Source organism: Oratosquilla oratoria, chromosome 15 (genome assembly GCF_046742065.1).
Source record: "Oratosquilla oratoria isolate Oo_2021 chromosome 15, ASM4674206v1, whole genome shotgun sequence".
NCBI classification, from domain to species: Eukaryota; Metazoa; Arthropoda; class Malacostraca; order Stomatopoda; family Squillidae; genus Oratosquilla; species Oratosquilla oratoria.
The window spans coordinates 13,804,145-13,831,644 of NC_134791.1; the positions used below are offsets into that span (position 1 = coordinate 13,804,145).

The following is a 27,500-nucleotide window of genomic DNA, read 5'->3' on the forward strand; positions in this document are numbered from 1 at the left end:
CATTTATTTAGTTAATCATTTATCAGTTTATCTATGTATTTATGTATATATTTATTTGTTTATTTACCTAATTATTTATGTTATTCATTCATCTATTTATCTACTTTTTGTCTATCTATCTATTTACTTTGATTTGTTTATTTATCCACTTTTATCTTTATGTCTATTGTTGGTCACTTGATACTTTTGAGTGCTCACTGACTTATGCAAAGGTTTCAATATTCTAAACCTAAATTGGGCCAATGCAATGCACACATACACACACACATACACACACATACACACACACACACACCGACTCGGTGGCATAGTTGGTAAAGCGCTGAACTGGGAAGCAGAAGTGCTCCCAGCACCCAGTTCGAATCCTGCCCAGGGCCGAAATGATTTCGGTATCGCTGTGCCTCGGGTCGTTACTCTGACTCTCGTGGGCGGGGAGTTGGGTGTGTGTGTGTGTGCAAGGTCATGGCATTACCCATAGATCGGACCTACGAGCTCTGAGCTCTCTTCCAGGAGGGAAATAGCTGTCGATCACGAGTCCAACACGTGATCCAAAGACCAAGTGAATACACACACACACACACACACACACACACACACGCACGCACACACGCATACAAGCGGGAATGGGTTAAAAATCTATTTTGTTGTGAGAGTCTCAGGCACGTATAATATGTTTGTTGTACAAGGGGGGAGGAGAGGCTAAGTGGGGAAGTAAAAAGTGGGGCAGCGAAGGCGGTAAAGGGAGAAGGAGCTGGCTCACGAAAAAGAGTCCAGCGGGGACCTTCACTGGCGACCCAAGGGAGTCTTCTGGCGTTTCTGGTTGCTGGAGGCATTGCTGTGACCTCGTTCAACCTTCGGTAACCATGGCACCAGGGTCAATAGAGGTCAAAGAGCAAAGCTCTCTGGTTCCCAGACCACGACATCACCATCAACACTGCATAGATTTGTTGTAACCTAGTCTTGACGCCAGAAAGTATGAGAGAAAATGGGATAGCAAGACGTCACAGAAAACGTGTCTTTCTCCATCTTATTTCTATCATTTTTTCCCGCTTCTGACCAGGACGATGTACCTTCTTCCGTCCTCCGCCAATTCCTTCTTTCTAGAATTATTCCTTATACTATTCCTCCATCTTTTCGGTCTTCTGCCTCTTTTTCCATTTGTCTCCTCCACTTGTAATTTTCGTCCCTTCTCATGATATGTCCGCACCATCTCAATCTTTCTTTCGTGTTACTTCATGTGAAAATGGCTTGACAAAGAAACTGAAAAAGTATTGCTAAAAAGAGACAGGCTTACAAGAAATATAACTGCTCAGGTGCATCAAATGACTATCAAAATTATGTATTAACACAGAGAGATTTAAAAAAGATAATAAAGAACGAAAACGACAACACGAAATTAATATCGCTGATAAGTCCAAAGATAATCCCAAAGAATTCTATTGTTACATTAGAGATAAAAAGGTTCTTAGGAATCACATTGATCCTCTATCATCTGCTGATGGTCAACTTGAATATTCAAATGAAGGAATGTGTGATATTCTAAGCAATTATTTTAGCTCAGTATTCGTAAACGAAACACCTAAAAGTGAACTCCAAACTGAAACCTGTGAAAAGTCTAGGGTAAATTTACTCACTACGGTAAATATGACAAAAGAAAAAATTAAAAGATGTATAGAGAAACGCAGAGTTAATAAAACACCAGGGCCCAACGGTTGGTATCCAAGAATTTTAAAGGAAATGAAAAATGAGACTGTTGTTCCATTAGAAATTATTTTCAAGAAATCCATCATATCCGGAGATGTCCCGAGAGAATGGAAGCTAGCTAACCATAACTCCCATATTCAAAAAAGGTGACAAAAAGAAACCAGATAACTACAGGCCTTTAAGTTTGACTTCAATCGTAGGAAAATGATGGAAACTATCATCAGAGATACTATCGAACATCATTTAGAAAGTAACTGTTTGATAAATGATAGCCAGCATGGTTTCAGACGGAAACGTTCTTGCGTGACTAATTTACTCGAATTCTACAACACAGTTATCTCGAATTATCACAAAAGAAAGAATATAGATTTAATATATCTAGACTTTGCAAAAGCTTTTGATACCGTCCCACACGAAAGACTACTTACTAAATTAGCTTCACATGGAATAAGTGGTAGCCTATTGAGTTGGACTAGTAATTGGTTGAATGACCGAAAATAGAGAGTTGTTTTAAATGGAAAAACTTCTGGATGGAAAAATGTTACAAGTGGAGTTCCTCAGGGTTTCGTTCTTGGGCCACTTCTATTCATAGTATATATAAATGATATAGACCATGGACTAAAATCTACTGTTTCCAAATTTGCTGATGATACAAAACTGTGCGGAATGGCAAATGATCACTTAAAACAATTAGATATTCAAGAAGATTTAGGTAAATTACAGCAATGGTCTGAAAAGTGGCTAATGAAATTTAACACAAGTAAATGCAAGGTAATGCACATAGGTAAAAATAACAGTAAGTACGATTACAAGTTATTTGGAAATTCGTTAACAAAAGTGGATAGTGAAAAAGATCTCGGCGTAATTATCAGTAATGATCTCAAATCATCCAAGCAGTGTATTTCAGCCTCTGAGAAAGCAAATAAGAACCTAGGACTGATTGTGCGATTTTTTTTTACTTCAAAAGTCCATCTCTAATTAACAAGCTATATGAATCGTTAGTTCGTCCACATTTGGAATATGCTGTTTCCGTATGTTCACCGAATCTCATTAAAGACATTGAAAGATTGGAAAAAGTACAACGGCGAGCCACAAACCTTATTCCAAATATAAAAGATAAATCATACGAAAATCGACTAAAACATATGAATCTGTTTTCCCCCCAAAAAAGTAGACTCAGAGGTGACTTGATACAGGTCTTTAAGATTCTAAATGGAATTGACAACATTAAAAGTGAAAAAAAATCACATTGAATGAGAATCAGACAAGAAACAATAGTCTCAAACTACGGAAATAGATTAAATTTGGAAGTGGGTAGAAACAACTTCGCCAACCGTGTAGTTAATGAATGGAATAAACTTCCTGCAGAGGCAGTGCAATGTAGTTCAGTTCGAAGTTTTAAGAATCATTTAGATAAACACCTAAGCAAGATGCTGTAATGACTCATTTATTTTATATTATTTGTTTATTTGTTTTGTTATCATTTGTCCGTTTGTTTATCATCATTTGCTTGATTCTCACTTATTATTAGTTATATATCAGTTTATTATCATTTACCTGTTTTGTTAACTATACCTATGCATTTATCTATGTATTTATTTATTATTTACATCATTATAGTTTTTATTTATTCATCTATTATAATTATCATGCTTTTTTCGCATCCGACCTAGATATGGACCAAAAGGTCTCCTGTCGGCATACTCTACCTTTGTAATGTCTCCTAGCGTGCCTGCCTGCCCCTCTGATGGGTTTTCATCTTTGAATTATAATTATCCAGCTTCGCAACTCCACACATCCACTTGATCATCCTCATCTCTGTTAGATACAACTTCATTGCGTGTATTTTCTTCATCCTTCATATCTCCGCCTCATAGCTGATCTTTCCACCGTTTTGTATAATTTTGCTCTGAGATACCTTCGGGTTCAGTTTCCCATCCGAGGATACCGTTCATCCTAGATAGATATTTGATCTTACACTTTTCATCCTCACCGCTTTTCCATCATCACAAAAGCTCAGGTATTCATTCTTCTTTCTAATGGCTTTTAATCCCAATTCCTTTCCTCCACAGTAAACGAATAAGATTACATTATATTCAGTGTATGTAAATAAAGAGGGCTACATATACGAAGGATATCAAGAAACATATTTTCTCATGCAGAGCAACTAATGACATGATCCATAATAGTTACAATGGCGAAAAAAAAGATAAAAAAGAAAATCTTTCAAATGCTACTATGCCTAGATTATGGCATTAGGAACTGTGCGTTGTAGAGCGGGATATATCGGACGGTAGATTTCAGTCGTTCCCATTCCGGGATACAAACTCGTATTTAGTTACGGGTCTTGATGCTCTACATGGCAGATTGGTGGCAGACGGAAGTCTCACTATGAGTTCCGGGATCAAAGCTTCACGATGGCTGCGTTTGATTATTTGAAAGAAGTAATATATATATATATATATATATATATATATATATATATATATATATATATATATATATATATGTATGTATACATTTGTTGAGGCATTGTGACAGGTTGGTAGAAGTCGGCGAAGAAGACATAAATCAATTAGAATCCAAGTTTATTTGATAAGATTGGATTCTGATTAATGTCTTCCTCACCCACCTCTTCCACATATATATATATATATATATATATATGTATATACATATATATATACATATATATATATTTATATATATATATATATATATATATATATATATACATATATATATATACATATATATATATACATACATACAGGGTGCGGCAACATAACTTCCTTTTTCCAAAAGGCAATAAAACAAGATGTATAAATCAGAAAGGTTTTAATTTTGTTTCATAATTATAGTACATATTTAAAGTTTTGTTTCACACAGTTTTGAAAATCATATCAGGTAGGTGACGTCCCCCATTGTCCATACACTGCATATACCGATTTCGGGTGTTTGCCATGACCCTCACCAGCGTATCAGCGGGTATATTGGCAATTTCTTCTCGGATGTTGGCCTTCAAGTCTGGTAGGCTTCTCGGGCGGTTGACATAAACACGGGATTTCAAATATCCCCACAAATAAAAATCACAAGGGGACAAATCGGGGGAACGGGCTGGCCACTCCAAATCGCCCCTTATTGAAATGAGGCGCTCCGGAAAATGTTCCCTCAAAACAGCCATCGATGCCCTTGAAGTGTGAGCCGTTGCTCCGTCCTGTTGAAACCAAATATCCCCTAGGTCCAATTCTTCAATTCGTGGAAAAAAAATTCCTCCAACATGTTTACATACCGGTCTGAATTCACTGTCACTGTGACCTCATTTTCTTCAAAAAACCAAGGACCAACAATTCCAGTGGAGGAAATTGCACACCACACTGTGACTTTAGGTGAATGCAAAGGCCTTTCATGCAATTCATGGGGATTGGTGTCAGCCCAGTAGCGCATGTTTTGTTTGTTGACGCATCCAGTCAAATAAAAATGTGCTTCATCACTAAAGTAAACAATAGCGTCTTCAGGAACGTTTTCGAGAAGTGCCTCACATGCGTTCCTTCGTGAAGTGAAATCACGTACGGAGAGTTCCTGCACAATCGCCATCTTGTAAGGATGGTAATGAAGGTCATCGTGAAGTATTCGCCTCACTGAACGATCAGAAAGTCCAAGGGCAGAGGCATGTTTGCGCGCAGAACGCCGTGGGGATTGCAAGACTGAAGCTCTCACTGCCTCAATGTTCTCATGTGATCTGATGGGCCGAGGTACTCCAGTTCTTCGTCGTGTAGTACTCCCAGTTTGCCTGAACGTAGTGACCCATGTAACAATTGATTTCCGGTCCGGAACAGGGCCTCTCGAGGCTACATTGAGACTATTTCGAAAGGCGCGCTGAGTTGCAATAACAGACTGACGATTCGAAAAGTAAGCTTCGACGGCAAACGCACGCTCCTCACTACTCCAACGCATGATAGCGACTGACTGTATTTCCAAGAAAACTTTCAGAACGGCCCTGTCAAATGAAACCACGCCCACCCCGCTACTACTTCTACAGCCAGATTGCCACGCATTATAAAAAAGGAAGTTATGTTGCCGCACCCTGTATATATTTACATGCATACATGCATACATACGTACACACACACACACACACACACACACACATATATATATATATATATATATATATATATATATATAAATATATATAATGTGCGCGCGCGAGTGGGTGTGTGTGTGTGTGTGTGTGTGTGTGTGTGTGTGTGTGTGTGTGTGTGTGTGTGTGTGTGTGTGCGTATGTGTGTGTGTGCGTGTGTGTGTGTGCACATGTATACATATATGTATGTATATATATATATATATATACATACATATACATACACACACACCTTTATACACACACACACACACACACACACACACACACACACACACACATGTATACATACATTATATATATATATGTGAATAGAATCACCAGTGACGGTGATGTCAACCAAATAATGTCTCATATATATATATATATATATATATATATATATATATATGTATATATATATATATATATATATATGTATACATATAATATATATACATATATATATATGTATATATCAATATATATATATGTACATATATATATATATATATATATATATATATATACATATGTTGAGGCATTGTGACAGGTTGGCAGAGGTGGGTGAAGAAGACATAAATCAGAATCAAAGTTTTATATATATATATATATATATATATATATATAAAACTTTGATATATATATATATATATATATATGTATATATATATATATATATACATTTACATAATAGTAGATATAATGGGTGTACTGCATACCTATCCCCCTAAGAAGATCCTGTAACAGTTGATAACGTAAAGTGTGCAATCCCTTTTCTATGTACTTATGGTTTACCAAAATCAAGCAATATGCTGTCTCTCTTTGCTTCGACTGTGAGGATGTGGAACTCTCTTTCTCCTGATAATTTTCTGCGTCCTTTTAAGGATGGAAATATGAATATATTTCGCCTAGACCAGTATTTTACTTTGATTTGGTATACTTTTGGTTTTGTACACTGCTGAGCAGTTCTATATAGGCATTTTTGTTTTTGTCGCTCTTTGAAATATGCACATTGAAATTATTCGTCATGTTTTCTGATCTGATTTTATTTTGGGGGCGAACAGGCATCGGCATTTTGCACCTAGGCCTCAACGTACAATACGAGTACGACCTTGAAGCCAGTTGGAACTTGAGCCTGGCTCCAGATCGCTCAGAACGACATTCGCTACCACCGAAGACAAGCAACAGCGGCTTGGCCTGGGGGAGCCTCACAGTCACCAGAATCTCCGGAAGCCAAGTGCAGGTCGTCCTCAAGAGTGTTACCTACTCGGGGAAGAAGCCCCATGGTCGTACTGTGGAGGAGGAGGAGGTGAGACAGAGCAAGGACGAGAGGTTCCTCGTGGAAGTGTCTGATGGCGCCGTCGTGGCCTTCTGTGGGAGCAGCAGCCCTGACAAGCATGGACAGGACTTGGTTCGGAGCGTCATTGGGGCCATCCTCAACACAGCCACCAGTATGGACCCTGCCGTCTTTGTCCACGAAGAGGTAGGTAGATCGGGGTGGGGGTCTTGCTAAAAGTTTTGTTAGTGAACGGAGATTTTTTTTTTGTGTGCGCAGAGACACAGAAAGACTACAGGTGGTTTACATGTAACGAAACCACGGTGAAGTCTTTGAAACATAAAATGTTTAAATGAGAAATGTTTTGTACATTTTGCGAGGTATAAGTTCTTTGAAGCTTTCTGTTCTCTGGTAGTGACATTTTTCGACAAAGAAAACAGTAAGTATTGCACCTGAGGGGATTTCCATCGGCTGAATACAAACCTTCAGTCGGGTTCCTTTTTCTGCGTAAGGCCCCTCCCACATATGTACAAGTTGTCAATAGGAGTGAAAGAGTTAGATGAATATATAGACGCAATCATGGAGGTTTCACACGCGCAGGAACAACCAGGAACGTGAAGAAACACGCCCAGACAAAGTTAATTAACACCGCATTGGCTTCATGGGGACACTTGCTTTCTATCTCACCTGTAGTCAACGGGATAAACTTTTCTTTTTCTTTCGTCACACCAGCGTGACACGTGGGGGCGCTGCCCCACGCAGTACAAAGTCGAGGAAGGGGCAGGAGGATGGCGTCATGTCACCAGATCACGTGACCTGACCTCGTGTCTGACCGATGGGGGTCACAGCCCTCTGCACTCCATTGCTAACCAGGCGGTAAGTATGGCAGACAACGTTGCAGTCCAAACGCTGGCTTTAGTGTAATCATTGTTCAACGAGGAGCCAAATCAACTTTAGATTATTAGCTAATGATAGTAAAATTCATGATGGTCACAATGACGATAGCGACGATAATTAAAGTGATAACATTTTCCAGAGTAGTAACATAGTAGTAATATAAGTAATAATCATTATTAAGGTAGAGAATATTAGTGATAGATCACCATCGCCATCACTATCGCCATCACTGTCACCATCACCATCACCGTCACCGTCACCGTCACCGTCACCGTCACCATCACCGGCACCGTCACCGTCACCGTCACCGTCACCACCGTCACCGTCACCGTCACCGTCACCGTCACCGTCATCATCATCATCATCATCATCATCATCATCATCATCATCATCATCATCATCATCATCATCATCATCATCATCATCATCATCATCATCATCATCATCATCATCATCATCATCATCATCATCATCACCACCATCACAGTCACCGTTACCACCACCACCACCACCACCTCCACCACCACCACCACCATCACCATCACCATCACCACATCTATTGCCATTAATCTCCTCATCATCCTCCTCTTATTCCTCCTCCTCCTCTCCATCATCATCCTAATCAATGTCATCGTCGTCGTTGTCGTCATTGTCATCCTCATGGTCATTGTCGTTGTCGTCGTAATTTTCATTATAACTATCATTACAAATGTCATCATCACCATCACCTCAACTATTATCATCTCTAGCTGCAAAATCAGTAACATGTTCCATTACAAGTTTTGTAGTGGATCTGATTCCTTCATTTAATGTAATTGTAGTTAGAGTAATTATCATTACAATTATAAACTGGACTTTACAAATACCCTCATTTATTCCATCGCGATTAAGAATCCAGTTGGGACTCCCTCTTGCAGATATGGCACTGCAAACAAGGGTATTCGGTCGACTGGGACTCCTCGTACAGCCCACAAAGCGAGACTAACCGATCCTTACTCACTGACGTCAAGTGCTCCCAAAGGGTGATGATGGATCAGGTGGCGACTCTCAATTCCTTCATTGGACTTGACCTCCAGAGGAGCAGCTTCTTACAGCCTACATCCTTCGGTAACTGCTGGAGATCTCCCTCTGGAGTGTTTGTTATTCCTCACTTTAAGTGTATTTGGTTCGCTGCTTCGTCGTATAGCGACGAGGAAACTCATACTTAGTCAAGAGCCTCTGGGTTCTTTCATCTTGGTGATATTTTCATCTGCCTGGAATGATTCTGCTTAGATTCCCTTGAGATTATGATCACGTTTTTCTTTTTTTCTTTCAGCAGACACTTTGGAGAATCTTTTGGTCACGCCTTCCAGTGAGGCTTTTGTTCCCGAGGATTACGAGAAGGATGATCCACGCGTTGCTGTAGATGTTGAGCATGGCAGCCCTTGGAGTAAGTCCTACCGACATGCATGGAAGATCTTGGTGAACATGTGTACAAGTCTGGAAGACGGGGTGACTTCTGATGTTGCCCTGGCCTATCCCGACCTCCTGAGGGTACTTCGACGTCTTCCAGAAAAACTTTTGGTGAAGATCTTCAAGCGAGTGTATTCGGGCGACCTCTGCGCTACACACAAGAAACTCAGGTCACTCTACATTTAGTTACATAGAATAATGTCAAATACAAAGCATAATTCTTCTTTTCGCGTTGGTTTTCCGAAGACACAAGGCATCTGTTTTTCTCATCAATAGGTCGGTGGTACAAGATGCATTAGGTGACGTTGGCTCATCCGCTTCTGCAGCAGCATCCTGCTCCTTAGTCACATCAGCTATTGTCCCTTTCTCCCCACCATGGGCCTCTGCTCTTGCGAGCGTTGAGCGGCCAACTATCCGTGTCCTCGAGGCATGCAAGGTACAACAATGTCTTATACTTTACATGAATACACGCAATGCGTACACCTATGCATGTGTATATTTTCCTGAGTGAATACATTTGTTTGTTTATGTGTGTGGGAGGGAGACAGATAGATAGAAAGATGGATAGCTAGATAGCTAGATAGGCAGATAGCTAGATAGACAGAGGGAGATAGAGAAAATGTGTGTGATCATACATGTACACAAAAGAAAACGTAATCACCAACTGCGCTGATCTGAAATATCCTTTTCAGTTCATCTATTTTCATTCTAAAGAAAAAATGTATATCACGTGTGACTTGTAAATTATCTTTAAATCCAATGCCTTTGCCCTGACCACTCTACCCATGACGCTACAGGATTTGCTGGACGTGAGCCAGTCAAGTTCGACCGTCTTGGGAGTTTCCATTGTAGCAGGAAAGCTTGCCAGGCAGTCATGTCCGCCTCGGAGTCCGGAAGGCCCCAGCAAGCAACTCAAAGACTTGCGTGACACAAAGGACGAATGTGGGCTGCAGATAGAAGTCGCGGACGTTGTGGGCAAACTCTTGAGTATGGTTGGTGACTGCTCCTTCCATGATGACTTCGAGAAGGACAGGGTAAGTGAGGCACTCCATTCTTTCAAAACCACCTCACCCTCACCCTTACCCTACCCCGGCACCCCCTCTTACCCCGCGTCTGAGTAATGAAATCAGTCCATGTTCCCTGTCATTCCTTTGTATCTGTAGCTTATAAGTCCCACTGTCTTATGTACTTTCCTGAAGAGGGCTACAGTTGGTAGCCGAAATACAGAATCTTCTTTTATTCGAAGTTTATTTTCTCAGACTGTGGGTACTTTGGAAAAGTGTACACATAATTACGAAGAATTAGAAATTTATAAAAAAAAAATAGAATCCACTGAAAATCAAATAATGAGCAACAGTAGCAAGTTTTGTCTACGCCAGTTTGGGATGAACAAAGAGCAGATTAGGGTTTGTACTGCCCCATGGCAAAATTTATTGACTCTTAGAAGAAGCTGAAGAAGCGTTGAAAAAGTCTGGATCCATTGAGATTGGAAAGTGACAAAACTTTGCTTTTTCAGGTCTTGTTGGGCTTGGCTGGTCTGGGCAACGTTGGAGCTTTTGGACAAAGGGCCGAAGAGGTTCTCTTAAGTTGTGGCAAGGCCAAGGGCGCCGAAGAAGTCGGCATCGATGTTGCAGCCGTGAGAGCCTTTCGAAGGGGCTTCTTCACCAAACAGGTTAGTACCTTCTGCCTCAAGCACCATGTAAGTTGAGCACAGGAACTGATGACGCAATAAAGAGGCGCAATGTGTATTTCTAAAAAAAATAATAATAAAGAGGTATCTCATAACAAGGCTAACCAATTTTTTTTTTTTTTTTTTAACTTGGAAATATATTGTGATATATCTGCTCAGGTGTACAAACATCCTCTCGGCGAAAAAAGTTCCCTGTATAATTTTATTAGCTGAGTCAGAGTAAGGGATATTTTGTAGGCGACACGTAACACCTAACTTCATACAAACTGTTGTAGCAAATAGTTGAGATATGAGTTTTCTAGTTGATTTTACTAGCGATACATACATACATATACTAAGGCTTTTTCCCCCTTACAAGGGGGGTAGCCAAAAAGGGAAAGGCATAAAATAATTTCCACCCATTCCATCCCTGAACACACTCCACACCCCTCCACCCTCCCTCTTATCTGAGCACCTCCTGGATGACGGGTCATCCCTGCACCTTGTCCACTGCCCTGGGTCAGAAGCAGTGTCGCAAGACACAGCACATCCACAGCAAGGCCGCTTCATTAAATCGGCGACCCCCCTCCCCCCATTGCATAAAAGGAGGACGGGGAGAAATCACTTCGGGCTGCGTCAAATTTTGCTCACACATACTACCTCACCCCCCATCCCCCTGCCTATTCCACCTCATGCAATCACAACATCATCCATATACAACCATTCTCCATTCACCCCTGTCTTCTGTCCTCTCCCGTCCTTCCTCAACAGACATTCCCCTCTTCCCCAAAGCCCCCTTCACCCCATCCATCCACCTCATCCTAGGACGTCCCCTCATGTTCACTCCCTCCACATCTGCCTTCCATAACTCTTTTACTAGTCTTTCTTCACTCATTCTTTCCATGTCTCCAAACCATCCTAATATTCTTTCATCAACCCTATCTCCCAACTCCTTTTCCACCCTTGTTCTCCTCCTCACCTCCTCATTTCTCACTCTATCTAGCCTAGTAACCCCCATCATACTTCTCAGACACCTCATCTCAAACACATTCAAACTCCTTCTCTCTTCTTCTCTTATGTTCCATGTTTCTGCCCCATACAGTGCTGTTAGCACAATCATTCTTCATACAGCCTCCTCTTAGCATCCATTCCCAAATGTCTATCCCTCATTACACTCTTTAATCCACCAAGGCATTTACTCGCTTCTCTCAACCTACATTCTACCTCCACCTTCACTCCACCTTTTCCTGCCACATTTGTACCCAAGTATCTAAAACTATCCACTTCCTCCAGTCGCTCTCCATTAATGCTCACTTCCAGTCTACTGCCACTTTCACCCCTTGTACATCTCATCACCTTACTTTTACCCACATTTATCTTTAGCTTTCTTCTATCACATACTCTCCCAAACTCTGCCACCAACTTCCTCAATCCCTCCTCCGATCCTGCCACAAGCGCAGTGTCGTCCGCAAACAACAGCTGGCTCACCTCCCACTTTTCTCCATTTTCTTTAACCATCTCCAATCCCTTGCCCACTACCTTTGCATTTACCTCTCGCACCACCCCATCCATGTATAAGTTGAACAGCCAGGGCGACATAACGCATCCTTGACGAAGTCCCACCTTTACCTCGAACCACTCACTCTCTCCATTTCCAATCCTGACACAAGCTCTACTACCCTCATAAAAACTCTTGACAGCTCCTAGAAGCTTTCCTCCTATCGCGTATATCTGCATAACCTCCAACAATGCCTTTCTGTCTACCCTAACATAAGCCTTTTCCAGATCCATAAAAGCCCAAAAAACATCCTTCCCCTTTCCTATAGCTTTCTCACATATCTGTCTTACCACAAAGATCTGATCTACACAACCTCTACCCGTCCTAAATCCACACTGTTCCTCACCAATGAACAATGAAATAATATTGAAGGTGTCAGAAGGGAAAAATTGTTTGCCATCGAAAGAAATAGGAAAGCTCCGCAAAGACAACAGGTGAAGAAACTGACTCTTGGTGACACTGGCTGAATAAAATGGCTTGGCGGCACGCAGAACAATCGTAAGCATCAGTGAGAGACTTACACAAGCCATTTCCTCCGCAGGCTTTCACGTGGCTCAAGTGGACGGTCCTGAACGAGACGCTGGGGCCCGAGGTCCGCATCGCCGCTTTCCAGGCTCTTGGGGCCGGACACGCCGACGTCGCCCGGGTCATCGCACACCTGCTCCTCGACAGGAACACCAACAGTCAAGGTACAGTTGCCTCCATGTATAACTCCTCCAGTACCCTACGTCATCTAGGAAACTATGGGAGGTCTCTGGCCTTGGGGTGTGCATTTACGGCCTGAACGAGGATTTTGTGTGATGATGTAGATGTTGTAAATGATGTATTGTAAATATTTAATGTTAAGAAGTCGATTGCTTTACCTTTGCAGAAGATTCCAATTACTCGAATACCAAAGTTGAAGTACTGTAATTATACTCTGACATCGCTGTCAGCTGAGAGGAAATCGATGGCATACTTTAAATGTTTTCTCCTGGTTGACGCCAGACTAGCTAAAGAATTAGGATACAGTAACATATCCAAAGTGTAGTTAAATTATCTGGCGTTAGTTACAATGGATTCTGTAGACTACGACATTCTAACAAAGAAGTCGATAGGGATGGATTTACAATTTTCGTTACACTAACGTCTCCAAATTTGATTAAATGGCCTCGTGTTAACCTGCTTAAAATCTTAATGTGTGTCATTAGGGTATTTTTCTTACATTGTTTTGTATATTGAGTGTCGTGTGTCACTCATGTGAAGAGGAGAATCCTAAGTTTTTGACTCACTTCTTAGTGAAATCGTACGTCAGCTCGATTGTGGAGAGGAGAGGGTCAAGGGATGACATCCGTGAGTTCTCGCAAAAGGTCAGGCTGAACCTGACCTCACTCTTCGGCATCGAAGACACCAACCTCGACTTGGACATCATTTTCCAAAATTCTTACATCCCGAGGTCCCTGGCCCTCGATCTCCACTCACACCTCTTGAGACATTTTGGGGGAAGTCTTCAGGTAAGCGTACCTGTTTTTGGGTTTGTTTACTTGTTCATGTTTTTTTTTTATTTATTGTCAAATAAATTATTTTTCACCCAGAGGGAGGTGGAAAATTGTTCATGTGAGTGAGCCTGGGAAACATATTGTGTAGTTGATGAGGTTAGGTTAGGTTGTCAAATCAATTATTTGCAAAATTGTTCATGTGAGTGAGCCTGGGAAACAGATTGTGTAGTTGATGAGGTTAGGTTAGGTTAGGTTAGGTAGCTTAGAAAAAATATGAAAAGAAGGGAAAACAGTGTATCAGTGAATGTAGGGCTGCGTAGTATTCATCGCCTGGGCACTTGTGGGAAGGAAATTGCTTATTTGACTAGTCAGGGAGATTTTTCAAAGGATAGTTTTTCTCTGACTTTATTTTACTTATAACATAATTTTTATGCACTTAATGGCATAGTCTAAGGATTTTCGAGACACAGCCCATATCAAGCATCTTTTTATGACTAGAAACTAATTTCCACCAATGAGGGACGAGTCGACTACTTTTATTCTCCTTCCTTTCTGACAGTTTCTTTCAGTTTCTTCTGTATCATTTCTACGACCATTTCTCCTCATTTTTTTAATGTCATACGATTTTTTATACCTTGCGTTAGAATTGCACTATCATCATCAATTCCTATTGGAAGGGCCAATGACGGGAACCTGCATATGGTGATCATACAAGATGAACAGCAAAGCTGCTCATTTTCAGAACTCTTTAACTTGCCTCCATCAGAAGGTGCAGCCCTGAGGGGCTGACACTCAGTCCCCAGACTGGACCCAATATCTCTTTCTGTCAACATCAACTCTATTTCTTAGACCTCTTTACACACGGAGAGCTGACACGATGAACTGGTGATACAGAAACATTCCTCCCACAATGATACAACGCAGCCCAAGGTGTCTTCTCAGAGGGATCTGTGGGAGGTTCCAAGGACCGTTGCCAGCCACTGTAGGGTTACGGGTTTTCCACTTAGTAAAACTCAAGACAGCAATTGACTGACTGATTCCTCTTGGATTCATCCAGCTGGGAGGCCGCCTGGAAAACTTGGAGCAAATCATCCAGGCTCTCTATCCTGATGGTTCCCTCGCCATGGACGATCTGCCGGAGTGGTTGGCCGAGGTGGGAGAGACCATCAAGGACTCCGTGATGAGGATGCTGAAGAAGAAACAGGAGAAAAACAGGAGCAAAAGAAGCTTCAGCCTCAGTGACATCCAAAATCTACTTAAGAGAGTATGTATTTTGTGTATACTGCTGTAAATTATTTGGAAATAAACTCAAACAATGTAAATTATTTGTTTATAAAGTAACACTAGATTATGATTTTTAAGGAGAATAAACAAAACATTATAGAAACTTATGTAATATGAATCTTGTCATTCTCCTCTGCTTATGCCCATTTTGTTCTTTGTAGAATTAGGATCTGCAGATCTCATTTCCGTTGTGATGTTTTCTAGCTCGATTCCTTTCCTGAAGTCATATTGACCGGGTAGTGAATGTGGTACTTGTATTTCCTAAGGCACTGGTAGCACAATCGGAAGAATACTGGTCTCGCACTCGCTTAGTTGTGGGTTCGAACCCCGCACTCTTCTCCGATTCCCAGTAGTGACTGTTATCTTCCCCAACAGTACAAAGCGGATAGGGCTTCGGCTGCAGCTACTCAGCGTCTCCTGACGTAGGCTTGTCATCTTCTTGTCAGTATACGTACTGTATGCTGGTTCGTATGACTCTTGGTTTCTTACCTGTTCCCTCAACAGGTGCGAAGGGACGTGGACACCACACTGCGAGGATGGCTCTGGGGTGGCTCTGGGGGCCAAGAGCGGTTCTTCGCCAACTACGCAATGGACCCCCTAGCCATAGAATGGACATCGCTTCTTCAAGAAAGGATCGAAGGAATACTGGATTCCTTCTATGCATCACTCGTCAGTTCTAACGTGAGTTCTATTATATATCTTTTAGGGATTTTTGAACGCTTAATATACTCATGTGACTACCTCCTCCATGCACACAAGAAGAGCCAATTAAGAAATAAACTTTTCCCATAAGTGTCCAGGTGAATAATATAGACTAGCCTTATTTAACTTAACAAATTTAACCTAACCAACCTAACCTTTTCCTAAACAAAATTAAGCTAAACCTAACCCAAACTAAACCAAGTTAAACCTAAACCCCAAACCTGAACTTAAACTTGGATCTAAACTTAAACTTAAACTTAAACTTAAACTTAAACTTAAACTTAAACTTAGATTTAAACTTAAACTTAAACTTAAACTTAAACTTAAACTTAAACTTAGACCTAGACTTAGACTTAGACTTAGACTTAGACTTAGACTTAGACTAAAACATAAACTTAAACTTAAACTTAAGCTTAAACCTAAATTTAAACTTAAATTTAAACTTAAACTTAAACTCAACTTAAGCTTAAGCTTAAACTTAGAGTTAAATCCAACTCTAAACTTAAAACTAAACTTAAAGCTAAATATAAAGCTAACTCTAAACCTAAACCTAAACCTAAATCTAAACCTAAACCTAAACCTAAACCTAAACCTAAACCTAAACCTAAACCTAAACCTAAACCTAAACCTAAACCTAAACCTAAACCTAAATCTAAACCTAAACCTAAACCTAATCCTGAGAGTTTTCACCTTCGTATCTTTCCCTGTTCAGTTTGAAGCAATGATGTCTATGGCAGTAGTAGAGCACGAAGCTCTCGTGTGGAACTTAGCCGGAGGTCCTGTTCTTCTGACTCACCAGGAAGGCTTCCTGGCATCAGTCGAGGCCTCCTCCAAGGTGGATCTGTTCAAGTTGCTGACTAATCCTACCTCGACTACACTCGACGCCACCATCCACCCCAGGTGACAAGACACCGAACACTTTCCTCTTCCTTCCTCGTAAGGGTAGATAGGATAGGCTTTTGGTATATGCGTGCGACATCCGGGATCCAGACCCAATGAAGACTTACACCCGACATGACGTTAACACTGCGTCATAGGTTGCCACCGATTGACACTTCCGGATTCGACAAAGTATTTATGAGTCGGTGTTAACGCGATCGATGGCCTGTGTGGCAAAGGGGAGGGGGGGGGGCAGCATCCCCGACTCAGAAGCAGCAAGAGGCTCGAGATGGGATCCGTGTCCCTCTATCATCATCTTCATCATCTAGATATTCCTACCCTCCATTCTGTGAATGGAAGGGATATTTCTTTTTTCTTTTCACTAGAGGACTAAGAGTAATATTGTCGTGTGAATAGGATTCCATTTTGACGCATTTGTTAGTGACTGTAGATTAAGGCTTAATTTTGCTTCCTACACGCAAAAAATACTTTTCAATATCTATTTCTATTATATTTAGTTTGCTACAACTTTGATTGTCTTTCATATGGAAGAATTTTGGTATGATGAACTCATTAATCAGATCACACTTGCCTTCTATTTCCCGTTTTTCTTCTTAATTCAAGAGCATATCAAATTTCAAAGATCTTATAATCGCGAGTATGTTCCCTTATACTGGACAAATGTTCGTGTCAAAAGTACATGAATCGTACGATATCCAGGTGACTATGATTGTGTTTTTATTTTGCAGCATCGCGATATACCGGAAACTCTCTGTCAATGTTGCCAGCCTAGACGACGTGACGTCAGCAAGTACTCATTCTTCACTCAGCACAGGCATCAACTTATCTACAAATCTCAATGTCAGAGTGAGTAATTAATCAATATACAAATCATTTATTTCCTATGTACATGCATGAGATACTGAATAAAATAAACACTTAAGGTTTCCATTCTTATAATAGTTCAAAATATCAAACAAACACAAAGACTCACAAACGCGAATTACACACACACACACACACACACACACACACACACACACACTAGCCAAATTACCCGCGCCTTGCTGCGAGATCGTGAATAACTCCTAAAATAACCATACCTCACCTAACTTTAACCATTAACCCTAACCAAAATTATTATTGTTATTATTATTTTGGAAGTGAAATATAGTTATCCAAGTACCTGGAGTGATAGAGTATCAGAATATACATGGTTATGGGGATCTATCTCCAAAACCCTAGAAGGAGTTCGTGAACAAACAAACAGACAGACAAATGAAAGATAGTTATCCAAGTGCTTGGGTTATAAGGTTTCAGAATATGTATGGTTATAAGGGCTTATCTGCAAAAACCTAGGAGGAGTTCTTGAATAATCTTTAACCTAACCATTGTAGTGGATTGTTAACACTTCATGGTGAACGGTACTCGGCAGTAAGAGTAGAATTGAAACAAACTTTAAATATGTTTTACTCGGTTACTGCATTTCCGCCCGCAATAAAATCAAATGTAAATAACTAATATTTTAACATTTGATAAATCATACAATCATTTTACATTTACATTGTTTGTGGCAACATTAACTTTACAAATATAAATAATATTTATAGACACGTACAATGGTCTGTTTGATCATAGTAATTCTTATGTCACAAAAATGCTACGCGCGTTAAGGGGACACTACAGTAGTGGCGTGTTACCACACCTAACTTTAACCTTTAACCCTAACCAGAATATATTTTTAAATGAAATATAGTTATCCAAGTACCTGGAGTGATAGGGTATCAAAAAATATATGGTTATGGGGGTGTATCTGCAAAACCCTAGGAGTTCGTGAACAAACAAACAAACAAACAAACAAATAAAAAGACAGACAGACAGAGGCTACTACTTTATCATAGTATATATATATATATATATATATATATATATATATATATATGCATATATATATATATATATGCATATACATATACATATACATATACGGATGAACATACACATGTTTTTGTATTTAAGTTATTAACCCAGTGACTCGTTTTTACAAGTCAGGGGACAGGGTTACCTTAAAGGTGGACTTGCCCGAGAACGCCTTTAACGGCGTAAAGGTCAGCAGCCGCACATCTCTGAGCATCCCCAAAGTTGACGAGCGGGAGAAGGAGCGTGGCACGAAGACGTGCCATCGAGATCTAGAGACTGCGGTCGGGCTTCGGGCTTGCCAAGAAACGTTGGCGTCTGAGAGCCCATCGAGTGTCCAGGAAACTTACTTGTACACGCTGGAGAAGGAAGACAGAGGCATAAAAGGATATTCTCTAACATTCTCCTGGAAGAATCCTGGTACATCGACTCATCTCTCATTTTTGATTTATCTATTTACTTATCTATCTATTTTTTTGTTTATTCACTTATTTGTTTATTTATTCATTTGCTTACTTCTTTTTTCATTTGTTTAGATATTTCTTCATTGGCCTATTTGCCTATTAATCAATTCATTTACCTATTCATTTATGTATTTATTTACCTATTTATTTATCTTTTGATTGATTGATTTATTTTCTTTTTAAATTATTTACTTATTTGTTTACCTATCTACTTATTTGTTTATTCACATATCTACCTATTCATTCATAAATTTATTTGTTTATATGTCTATTAATTTACTTATTCATTCGTCTTGTAGGTAGTACAGTTGACGCCTTTAAAATCAGTAGGATGGATTCCTAAACAATAGAAATATGCTGCAATGTAGCCTATCCTAGGATTAATTTTGTGTTCTTTGTTTATCCAATTGTTTGTATTTGACTTGTCTTGATATGTTCTCAATTGGTTTTACTTCTTCTGACTTATTTTACCTTGTCTTGACTTGACTTGTCTTTCAAATCATAGATTTTTTAGAACGTTTACAATATATTTCACAATTCATTTTGAATACAATGAAATAATCACTTTCTTCATTAGTTTTCATTTTTCAAACCTTCATATTTGCTTTCCAAGTTTCATTTTGTATTTCTTGCATGCTTTACTTTAAGACAAGTAAGATAATTAGATCAACTATATTTCTATATTAATAGTTTTATTTTTTAAATCTTTGAATTTATTTTTAGTATACCTATTTTTTCGATACCTTGTATTTTTCATATTGAAGAGAATTGAGCCGTTATATACTGATTAATGATATTCCATATATATTTATATATATATATATATATATATATATATATATATATATTGTGCGTGTGTGTGTGTGTGCGTGTGTGTGTGTGTGTGCCTATGTATATATTCATATGTATATACCTATATAATATTTTCCTCTCGCTCTTTTTTTTTAGCCACGAATTCGCTCTTCTTGGACATGGAGATTGAAGCTGAAGGGTCAATTGCCAATAAGAGGGCTGGATTGGTCTTTGGACTTACAACTGAGCCGAATTATCACCTCAGAGTTCTTTTGCATTCCCCCAATTTTAATGCAGAAGCAGAAGGTTTGTGCATGACATTTTCTTGATATTTTTTATGTCCTCCTTAAATCATCAGCAATCTTGACAACTGTAGCTTACTAAAAAGGCATGTTCACTATTTGTTCATATGGCTACAATTCATGAGATCATTATGCACGATTAAAATGGAAAATATGAAACTTTTTTTTTTCAAATTACCTTACTTTCGAAAATAGAGGATTAGATAAGCAAATAAGGTAAATTACCATGGAAGAACAAAATAATGAATGAAATATTACAGTATATTAGAATGAATAAGAAATTATGATGTACAATATAAAACATTTCTTACCCTCTTTTGTTTTTTCTTTATTCTCTACTTTTCTCATCTATTATGTTTTTCTCAAATGAGCAGCGTGCTTTTTCAAAATGATGCCTTCTTTTTCAGTTTCTCTTGTCAATGATCCGAACTTGAAACGTTTCGAGGCCCACACCAAGATCAACAAACTGGAATACGGCGTGAAGATGGAGATCCTTATGGTAACAGACGGAAGTCAGGTGACGCTGAAACCCAGGTTCGTCTTGAGTCGGCCAAATACCCAGGAAGACTCTATACTAGAAGGCTACATGTCCTTTTTCCTGTCCGACAAAGTGCGGAGTGTTGCTGCGGATCTTGTTACAGATGGAACCCTCAAGAATTATCTAGACGCTGCCATCAAGGGTAAATATGTTTCCCAAGACTTTTTCGTAGCTCCCATCAAAGTGAAATTATTTCACAGGATTGACTTTTCTTATTAGGCAGATAAACTAATACCTCTTTTAATGTTATCACTATTAAATCGATTTTGTTTGATTATTAGACAATACAAATCAGGTAGGCTCCCCTTTAAGGCAGGCTTACAGGTGTGACAGAGGATAGAGATGACCTGTCATCCACAAGGATCTAAGATGAAAAGCGAAATGGGTGATGGATGGATGAGAGTGGGTACAGGCCTTGGCTGGCTACCTCTCTTAAAAGGGGGATGAAGCCTATTGGTCTGTAGATACACAGATATACTATCTATCCATTGTGTTTTCCCTTTCGAAGTTAATGCCTTTGATCTAAAGCAGTGTTTCTTAACCCGGAGTGCTGGGAAGTGTCCTGGTAATCATATGTTAACTAGATTGATGGGGTGCCAGACTGCCTAGACCTGACGACACAGGTGCCCTCAGGGCCAGAAAAAGATTTAGAAACGCTTCTCAAAAGCGTTGATTTGGACCTCTTTTTGTTCTATGAAAACCTGAGTTTTAGTCAGACGGCTACTGGTTATTACCACTTGCTCTGGAAAGCCTAACATTTAGGACAAATGTTAGGACGTCGGTCGTAGCTTAGTGTCACCTTGTGTAGGTTCCTTAAACTAGGCTCACCGGATGACACAACCCTGTAGCTTCCCATTAAGAATCTAATTTTCTTGAACTTCTTTCACACGTGAGGTAATTATAATTCCATTCTGGCTGCCGTCACAGAAGACGCCAAAGGCTATTTTACACTTCTCAAGACTCACCTAATTCAGACAGTACTATCTCTTCCCTGAGTGAACTCTAGGCCCATCTGGTCACCGCTGGACGGTGTCCTGAGGGCCGCGGCGGGTCTCCTGCTTGAGAGAACAAAGACTATGGTTGTTTGGTTGATTGATTTAATGATCGTATGGTTGATTGATTGACTGACTGATTGACTAAATAACTGATTGATTGATTGGCTGATTGGTTTATTTATTTATTGATTGACTGATTAGTTGATTGGTTGGTTTCCTGATTAATTAATTAATTGATCGATTTGATTGGCTGATTCACTGGTTGACTGATTGGTTGAGTGTTTGATTGGTTGGTTGGTTGCTGCTTGCATGCCTGATTGTTTGATTGGTTAATTGGTTGATTGCTGCTTGCTTGCTTATTTTTCTTGCTTGATCAGTTTGTTGTTTGATTGGTTGATTGATTGATTGGATTGACCTCAGGAACCGTCGAATATCGAACCCCGCCGACGGGAGAGACCACCTTGAGTTTGAAGAACGTCCACCTTCACACGCCCAACGCGACCCTGGGCCTCGAGGCTTCTGTTGTTGCCAAGAAGAACTCGTTCGAGACGCAGATTCAGGTGGGTCCGCCGCTAAACTTAGCTCTGCTTCTCTTTAGTCTCTAATTACGACGAACAGTTATTTGTGTTTTTATTACTTAGATACTCAATGGCTTTTCACATACAGTATGTATATTTTTTCATGTATTATGGTAGATAAGTATGGAAGTGTGGATTGGAATGATGGCGGAAGGTAGTTGATCAAAAGGGAGGAGGAAATGAGTAGTGGGAAGACGAAACAAAAACAGTTGGTGGATGAAAAGGATAATGTTATGTCGCAGGTTTCCACGTGGGCGTAATTTCGTTCAGGTGCAACTATAAATAAAGCGCTTGTGGATCCAAAGCTTTAATTTCTTATTTCTATTTCATCGACCCACGTTTTTACCAATGCTTTACGGATGGGTTGCAAGTGGACCTAAGGCTTTAATTTTTCTTGCTTCTTATTTAATTTACTTTCGTTATTGCCACTGGTTTACGTATGGGTGACGACGGCCAACGTTCTCTCCCTCCAGGTGACCTGGGACGGCGAGGTGGTCATGCTGGGAGGTGGAGTCAACGACCAAAGCTCCGGCCGGGACCACTCGCACTACTTCACCTTCTTCCACCTGCTGACTCCTTCCAGGCCCAACCTGGACACCAGAATCACCTGCCACACCAAGATCTTCCAGCACGAGGTCAGTCAGAGTTTTTATTTTTATTGACCTATCTATTCATTCATTTATTTATCTTATTTTATTTATTTATTTATTTATTTATTTATTCATTCATGAATGAATGAGGAGACGGAGAGGGGGGGTCGCCGATTTAATGAAGCGGCCTTGCTGTGGATGTACTGTGTCTTGCGACACTGCTTCTGACCCAGGGCAGTGGACAAGATGCAAGGATGACCCGTCATCCAGGAGGTGCCAAGATGAGAGGGAGGGAAGAGGGTGGAGGGGAGTGGCGTGTATTAGAGGTGGAATGGGTGGAAGTGGTTTTTATGCCTTTGTCTTTTGGCTACTTCCCTTGTAAGGGAGAAAAAGCCCTTGGTATGTGTATGTACGTATGTATAAATTCATTTGTGGAAATTGAAACTTCCATTTACCTCTCTCTCTCTCTCTCTCTCTCTCTCTCTCTCTCTCTCTCTCTCTCTCTCTCTCTCTCTCTCTCTCTTCCTCTCTCTCTCGTTCACTCTTTCTCTCGAGCAGAGTTCGATAAAGAACATCATTCCGAAGAGATGAGGAGGTCGTCCGTTCCAATGGGAGTGAATCTTAAGAGTAGTAGGGAGCATTATCGGCTGAAAGAAACCTGCACAGCGAAGCTATAGCGATAATCCCATGCCACACTCCTGGTCATATGGCCATTTCCCGAAGGTTGAGTGTGGTTGGAATTTTCCGCCAGAATCATCAGAGATTTAAAATTCCCGGCTCTGTGCAGGCATGCGCATTGTCGACCCCACCTCCCCCTCCCTACCCCCTCCCTTCTTAGCCGGCTCGCCTGAGTCGTCACTTCTAGCGCGGAAACGGGACTGAGCGGTTTACCCGCTGCAGGCCTTTGGGTTTTTTAGCCGGTGAGTCCGTTTGCTGCTTGTTAATCGACTAATAGTTTCAGCGCTTTCTTCATGATTGCCGGTTTGTCCCATTCTTCGACCACCCTATTAGTGATCCAGTTGTTGCCTTCTTAAATCTTTGTGCTCCGGTTTGTGCCCTTTGCTGCGAGTCTGGTGGTGCGGAGGGGGGCGTCTGGTCTCGGCGGCCCCATACCTCCTACAATCAATGGTCCTCTAACGCCTCACGGCTTGCATCGTCAGGCCCTAGGCGTAGACTTTGACTTTATACGCTCGTAATCCGTCCCCGTCTCCGAGTCGCCCCTGGTAATCAACCCGGGTCCTCTCGGAGGACGGGGACGTGTCTTATGGTACGGAGGGTGGCGCCCCCCAGGGTCATCAGGCCTCTCGGCAGCCCCATACCTCCGACCATCAATGGTCCTCTAACGCCTCACGGCTTCTATTGCCAGGCCCTAGGCGTAGACTTTGACCTTATACGATCGCAATCCGTCCCCGTCTCCAAGTCGTCCCTGGTATACAACCCGGGTCCTCTCGGAGGACAATGGGACGTGTCTTATGGTACGGAGGGTGGGGCCCCCCAGGGTCATCAGGCCTCTCGGCAGCCCCATACCTCCGACCATCAATGGTCCTCTAACGCCTCACGGCTTGCATCGCCAGGCCCTAAGCATAGATTTTGACCTTTTCCACTCGTAATCCGTTCCCCATACGTCTTCGAGTCGTCCGTGGTAAGAACCCGGGCCTCTCGGAGGACAGGGGGACGTGTCTTATGGTACGGAGGGTGGCGCCCCCCAGGGTCATCAGGCCTCTCGGCAGCCCCATACCTCCGACCATCAATGGTCCTCCAACGCCTCACGGCTTGCATCATCAGGTCCTAGGCGTAAACTTGACCTTTTTCACTCGTATCCGTTCCCCATACGTCTTCGAATCGTCCGTGGTAAGAACCCGGGCCTCTCGGAGGACAGGGGGACGTGTCTTATGGTACGGAGGGAGGCGCCCCCGAGGGTCATCAGGCCTCGGCAGCCCCATACCTCCGACCATCAATGGTCCTCTAATGCCTCACGGCTTGCTTCGTCAGACCCTAGGCGTGGCCTTTGACCTCTTCCGTCGTCCGACGTCTCCGGGTCGTCCGTGGGTGGGCGGCCCGGGGACTCTTGGGGGACGGGGGGGGGGGACGTGTCGGGTGGTGCGGAGGGTGGCGCCCCGGGGTGTCGGCGGGCCTCTCGGCGGCCCCCGTGCCCCCGACCGTCGTGGCCCTCTAGCATCTTTCGGCTTGCCTTTTCGGGCGGGTCCGTGAGCCCACCTTCCTCCCGGAGCCACTCACGTAGACCCAACAGGAAGTCCCGCCCGAGAAATAGTTCTATCTCTCCCAAGAAGCCTAGGACGCTCAACTCGTCCACACCCTCCACATCCCGGTCACGGCACCACCCCCCTTCCGGATTTCTTAAGCCGATAAAAACAATATAAGCGGCACGAGCCGCGACAAAGAAATATTTTACCATGTTAGAATTGATTCTAACGCTCACTGTGACTCAGGTCGAAATGGACATGACTTTTCCTATTCAACTTAAGCTAATCTATAGTCATGATGGTCAAGAATTTTACCATGTTAAAATTAATTTCAACGCTCACTGTGACTCAGGTCGAAATGAACATGACTTTTCATATTCAACTTAAGCTAATCTACAGTCATGATGGTCGAGAAATGTACCATGTTAAAACTAATTTCAACGCCCACTGTGACTCAGGTCGACATGAACATGACTTTTCCTATTCAACTTAAGCTAATCTACAGTCATGATGGTCGAGAATTGTACTATGTTAAATTAATTTCGACGTTCACTGTGACTTAGGTCGAAATGAACATGTCTTTCCCTATTCAACTTAAGCTAATCTACAGTCATGATGGTCGAGAATTTTACCATGTTTAATTAATTTCAAAGCTCACTGTGACTCTGGACGAAGTAAACATGACTTTTCCTATTCAACTTGAGCTAATTTACAGTCCTGATGGTCGAGAATTTTACCATATTAAAATTAATTTCAATGCTCACTGTGACTCAGGTCGAAATGAACATGACTTTTCCTATTCAACTTAAGCTAATCTACAGTCATGATGGTCGGGAATTTTACCATGTTAAAATTAATTTTGACGCTCACTGTGACTCAGGTCGAAATGGACATGACTTTTCCTATTCAACTTAAGCTAATCTATAGTCATGATGGTCAAGAATTTTACCATGTTAAAACTAATTTCAACGCCCACTGTGACTCAGGTCGACATGAACATGACTTTTCATATTCAACTTAAGCTAATCTACAGTCATGATGGTCGAGAATTGTACCATGTTAAAATTAATTTCGACGCTCACTGTGACTCAGGTCGAAATGAACATGATTTTTCCTATTCAACTTAATTTAATCTACAGTCATGATGGTCGAAAATTTTACCATGTTAAAATTTATTGCAACGCTCACTGTGACTCAGTGATGTCACGGTATGATAAGATGACATCATTATGTGATAAAATGACGTCACGATGTAGTCCTATGACGTCAGTTTGTGTCCTTGTGACGTCACGAGGCGATCCTATGACGCCATGATTAAATCCGGTGACGTCACAGTATAATCACATGATGTCACTAGGTATTAAACATATGGAAGTCAGCTTGTGGGTGATGAGACGTCACAAACTGCCATAGCACACTATTGGATGAGGACGCTCGCCACGGGCTTCGAGGACTTCCCGCGGGAAGACTTGGGGTGAGTTGGATACATACCGAGGGTCTTAGCGGGAGACGCTCAGGGAACGTCTTCACCCAGGACGAAGCCTCTTGACTAATGCCCACGGACGAGGTCCCTCGGAAACGAACTCGGCCTCGCATACTCCCTTTCGGACTCTTGCTTACCCCGAGGATCTTCACGAAACTAGTGAGAGTGGTAGGCGTACGCTGGACGGAAGCAAGTGTCTCCACACTCATGTACCTAGACGGCTAGTTGATGCATATGCCCACCGGGGAGGGTGCATCGGCCGACATCTCGGTGGCTCTGAGAGTGTTAGCGGACGTGGAGTTCGGGGTGGACTGGGACGGGTCTGCCCTCGCTCCCACACAGAGACTTTATTGGCTCGGGATTGAGTGGGACACAGTCAGCGCTCTTCGGGTGCTCCACTGCGCCAAGAGAGCGTGCTTCTCTCACACGTTCTCCCTCCTTCGGTGGCGGGGGGGGTGTTGTGTTGGGTTGCCTCAACTTCGCGACCCCGGCCCTTCCACTGAGCCGCTTGGGGCGCCGACGGCTGGTACGGGAGGTCGACAGGAGCATACTGCTCCTCCCGCGTGACCTGCCCGGGCCGATACCCTCAGCACTCCACAGCTTGTTGCGTCT

General features: G+C 41.7%; 1 protein-coding gene across 4 annotated transcripts in view; it reads left to right on the plus strand.

Moving 5' to 3' along the window:
- The window catches only part of LOC143033306 (uncharacterized), a 91,050-nt gene that overhangs the window by 25,479 nt on the left and 38,071 nt on the right, over positions 1-27,500 (plus strand). For 3 of the 4 annotated variants that reach the window (XM_076198583.1, XM_076198585.1, XM_076198586.1), the window contains exons 3-20: positions 6,895-7,313; positions 7,839-7,982; positions 8,921-9,110; positions 9,319-9,625; positions 9,732-9,891; positions 10,253-10,489; positions 10,972-11,127; positions 13,224-13,371; positions 13,961-14,175; positions 15,218-15,424; positions 15,949-16,125; positions 16,859-17,046; positions 17,775-17,892; positions 19,074-19,362; positions 20,355-20,504; positions 20,908-21,180; positions 22,454-22,593; positions 23,085-23,246. In XM_076198583.1, the coding sequence (XP_076054698.1) occupies positions 6,895-7,313; positions 7,839-7,982; positions 8,921-9,110; positions 9,319-9,625; positions 9,732-9,891; positions 10,253-10,489; positions 10,972-11,127; positions 13,224-13,371; positions 13,961-14,175; positions 15,218-15,424; positions 15,949-16,125; positions 16,859-17,046; positions 17,775-17,892; positions 19,074-19,362; positions 20,355-20,504; positions 20,908-21,180; positions 22,454-22,593; positions 23,085-23,246 (3,680 nt within the window). The remainder of the gene's footprint in view (positions 1-6,894; positions 7,314-7,838; positions 7,983-8,920; positions 9,111-9,318; positions 9,626-9,731; positions 9,892-10,252; positions 10,490-10,971; positions 11,128-13,223; positions 13,372-13,960; positions 14,176-15,217; positions 15,425-15,948; positions 16,126-16,858; positions 17,047-17,774; positions 17,893-19,073; positions 19,363-20,354; positions 20,505-20,907; positions 21,181-22,453; positions 22,594-23,084; positions 23,247-27,500) is intronic. The other variant, XM_076198584.1, reaches the window with a different exon arrangement.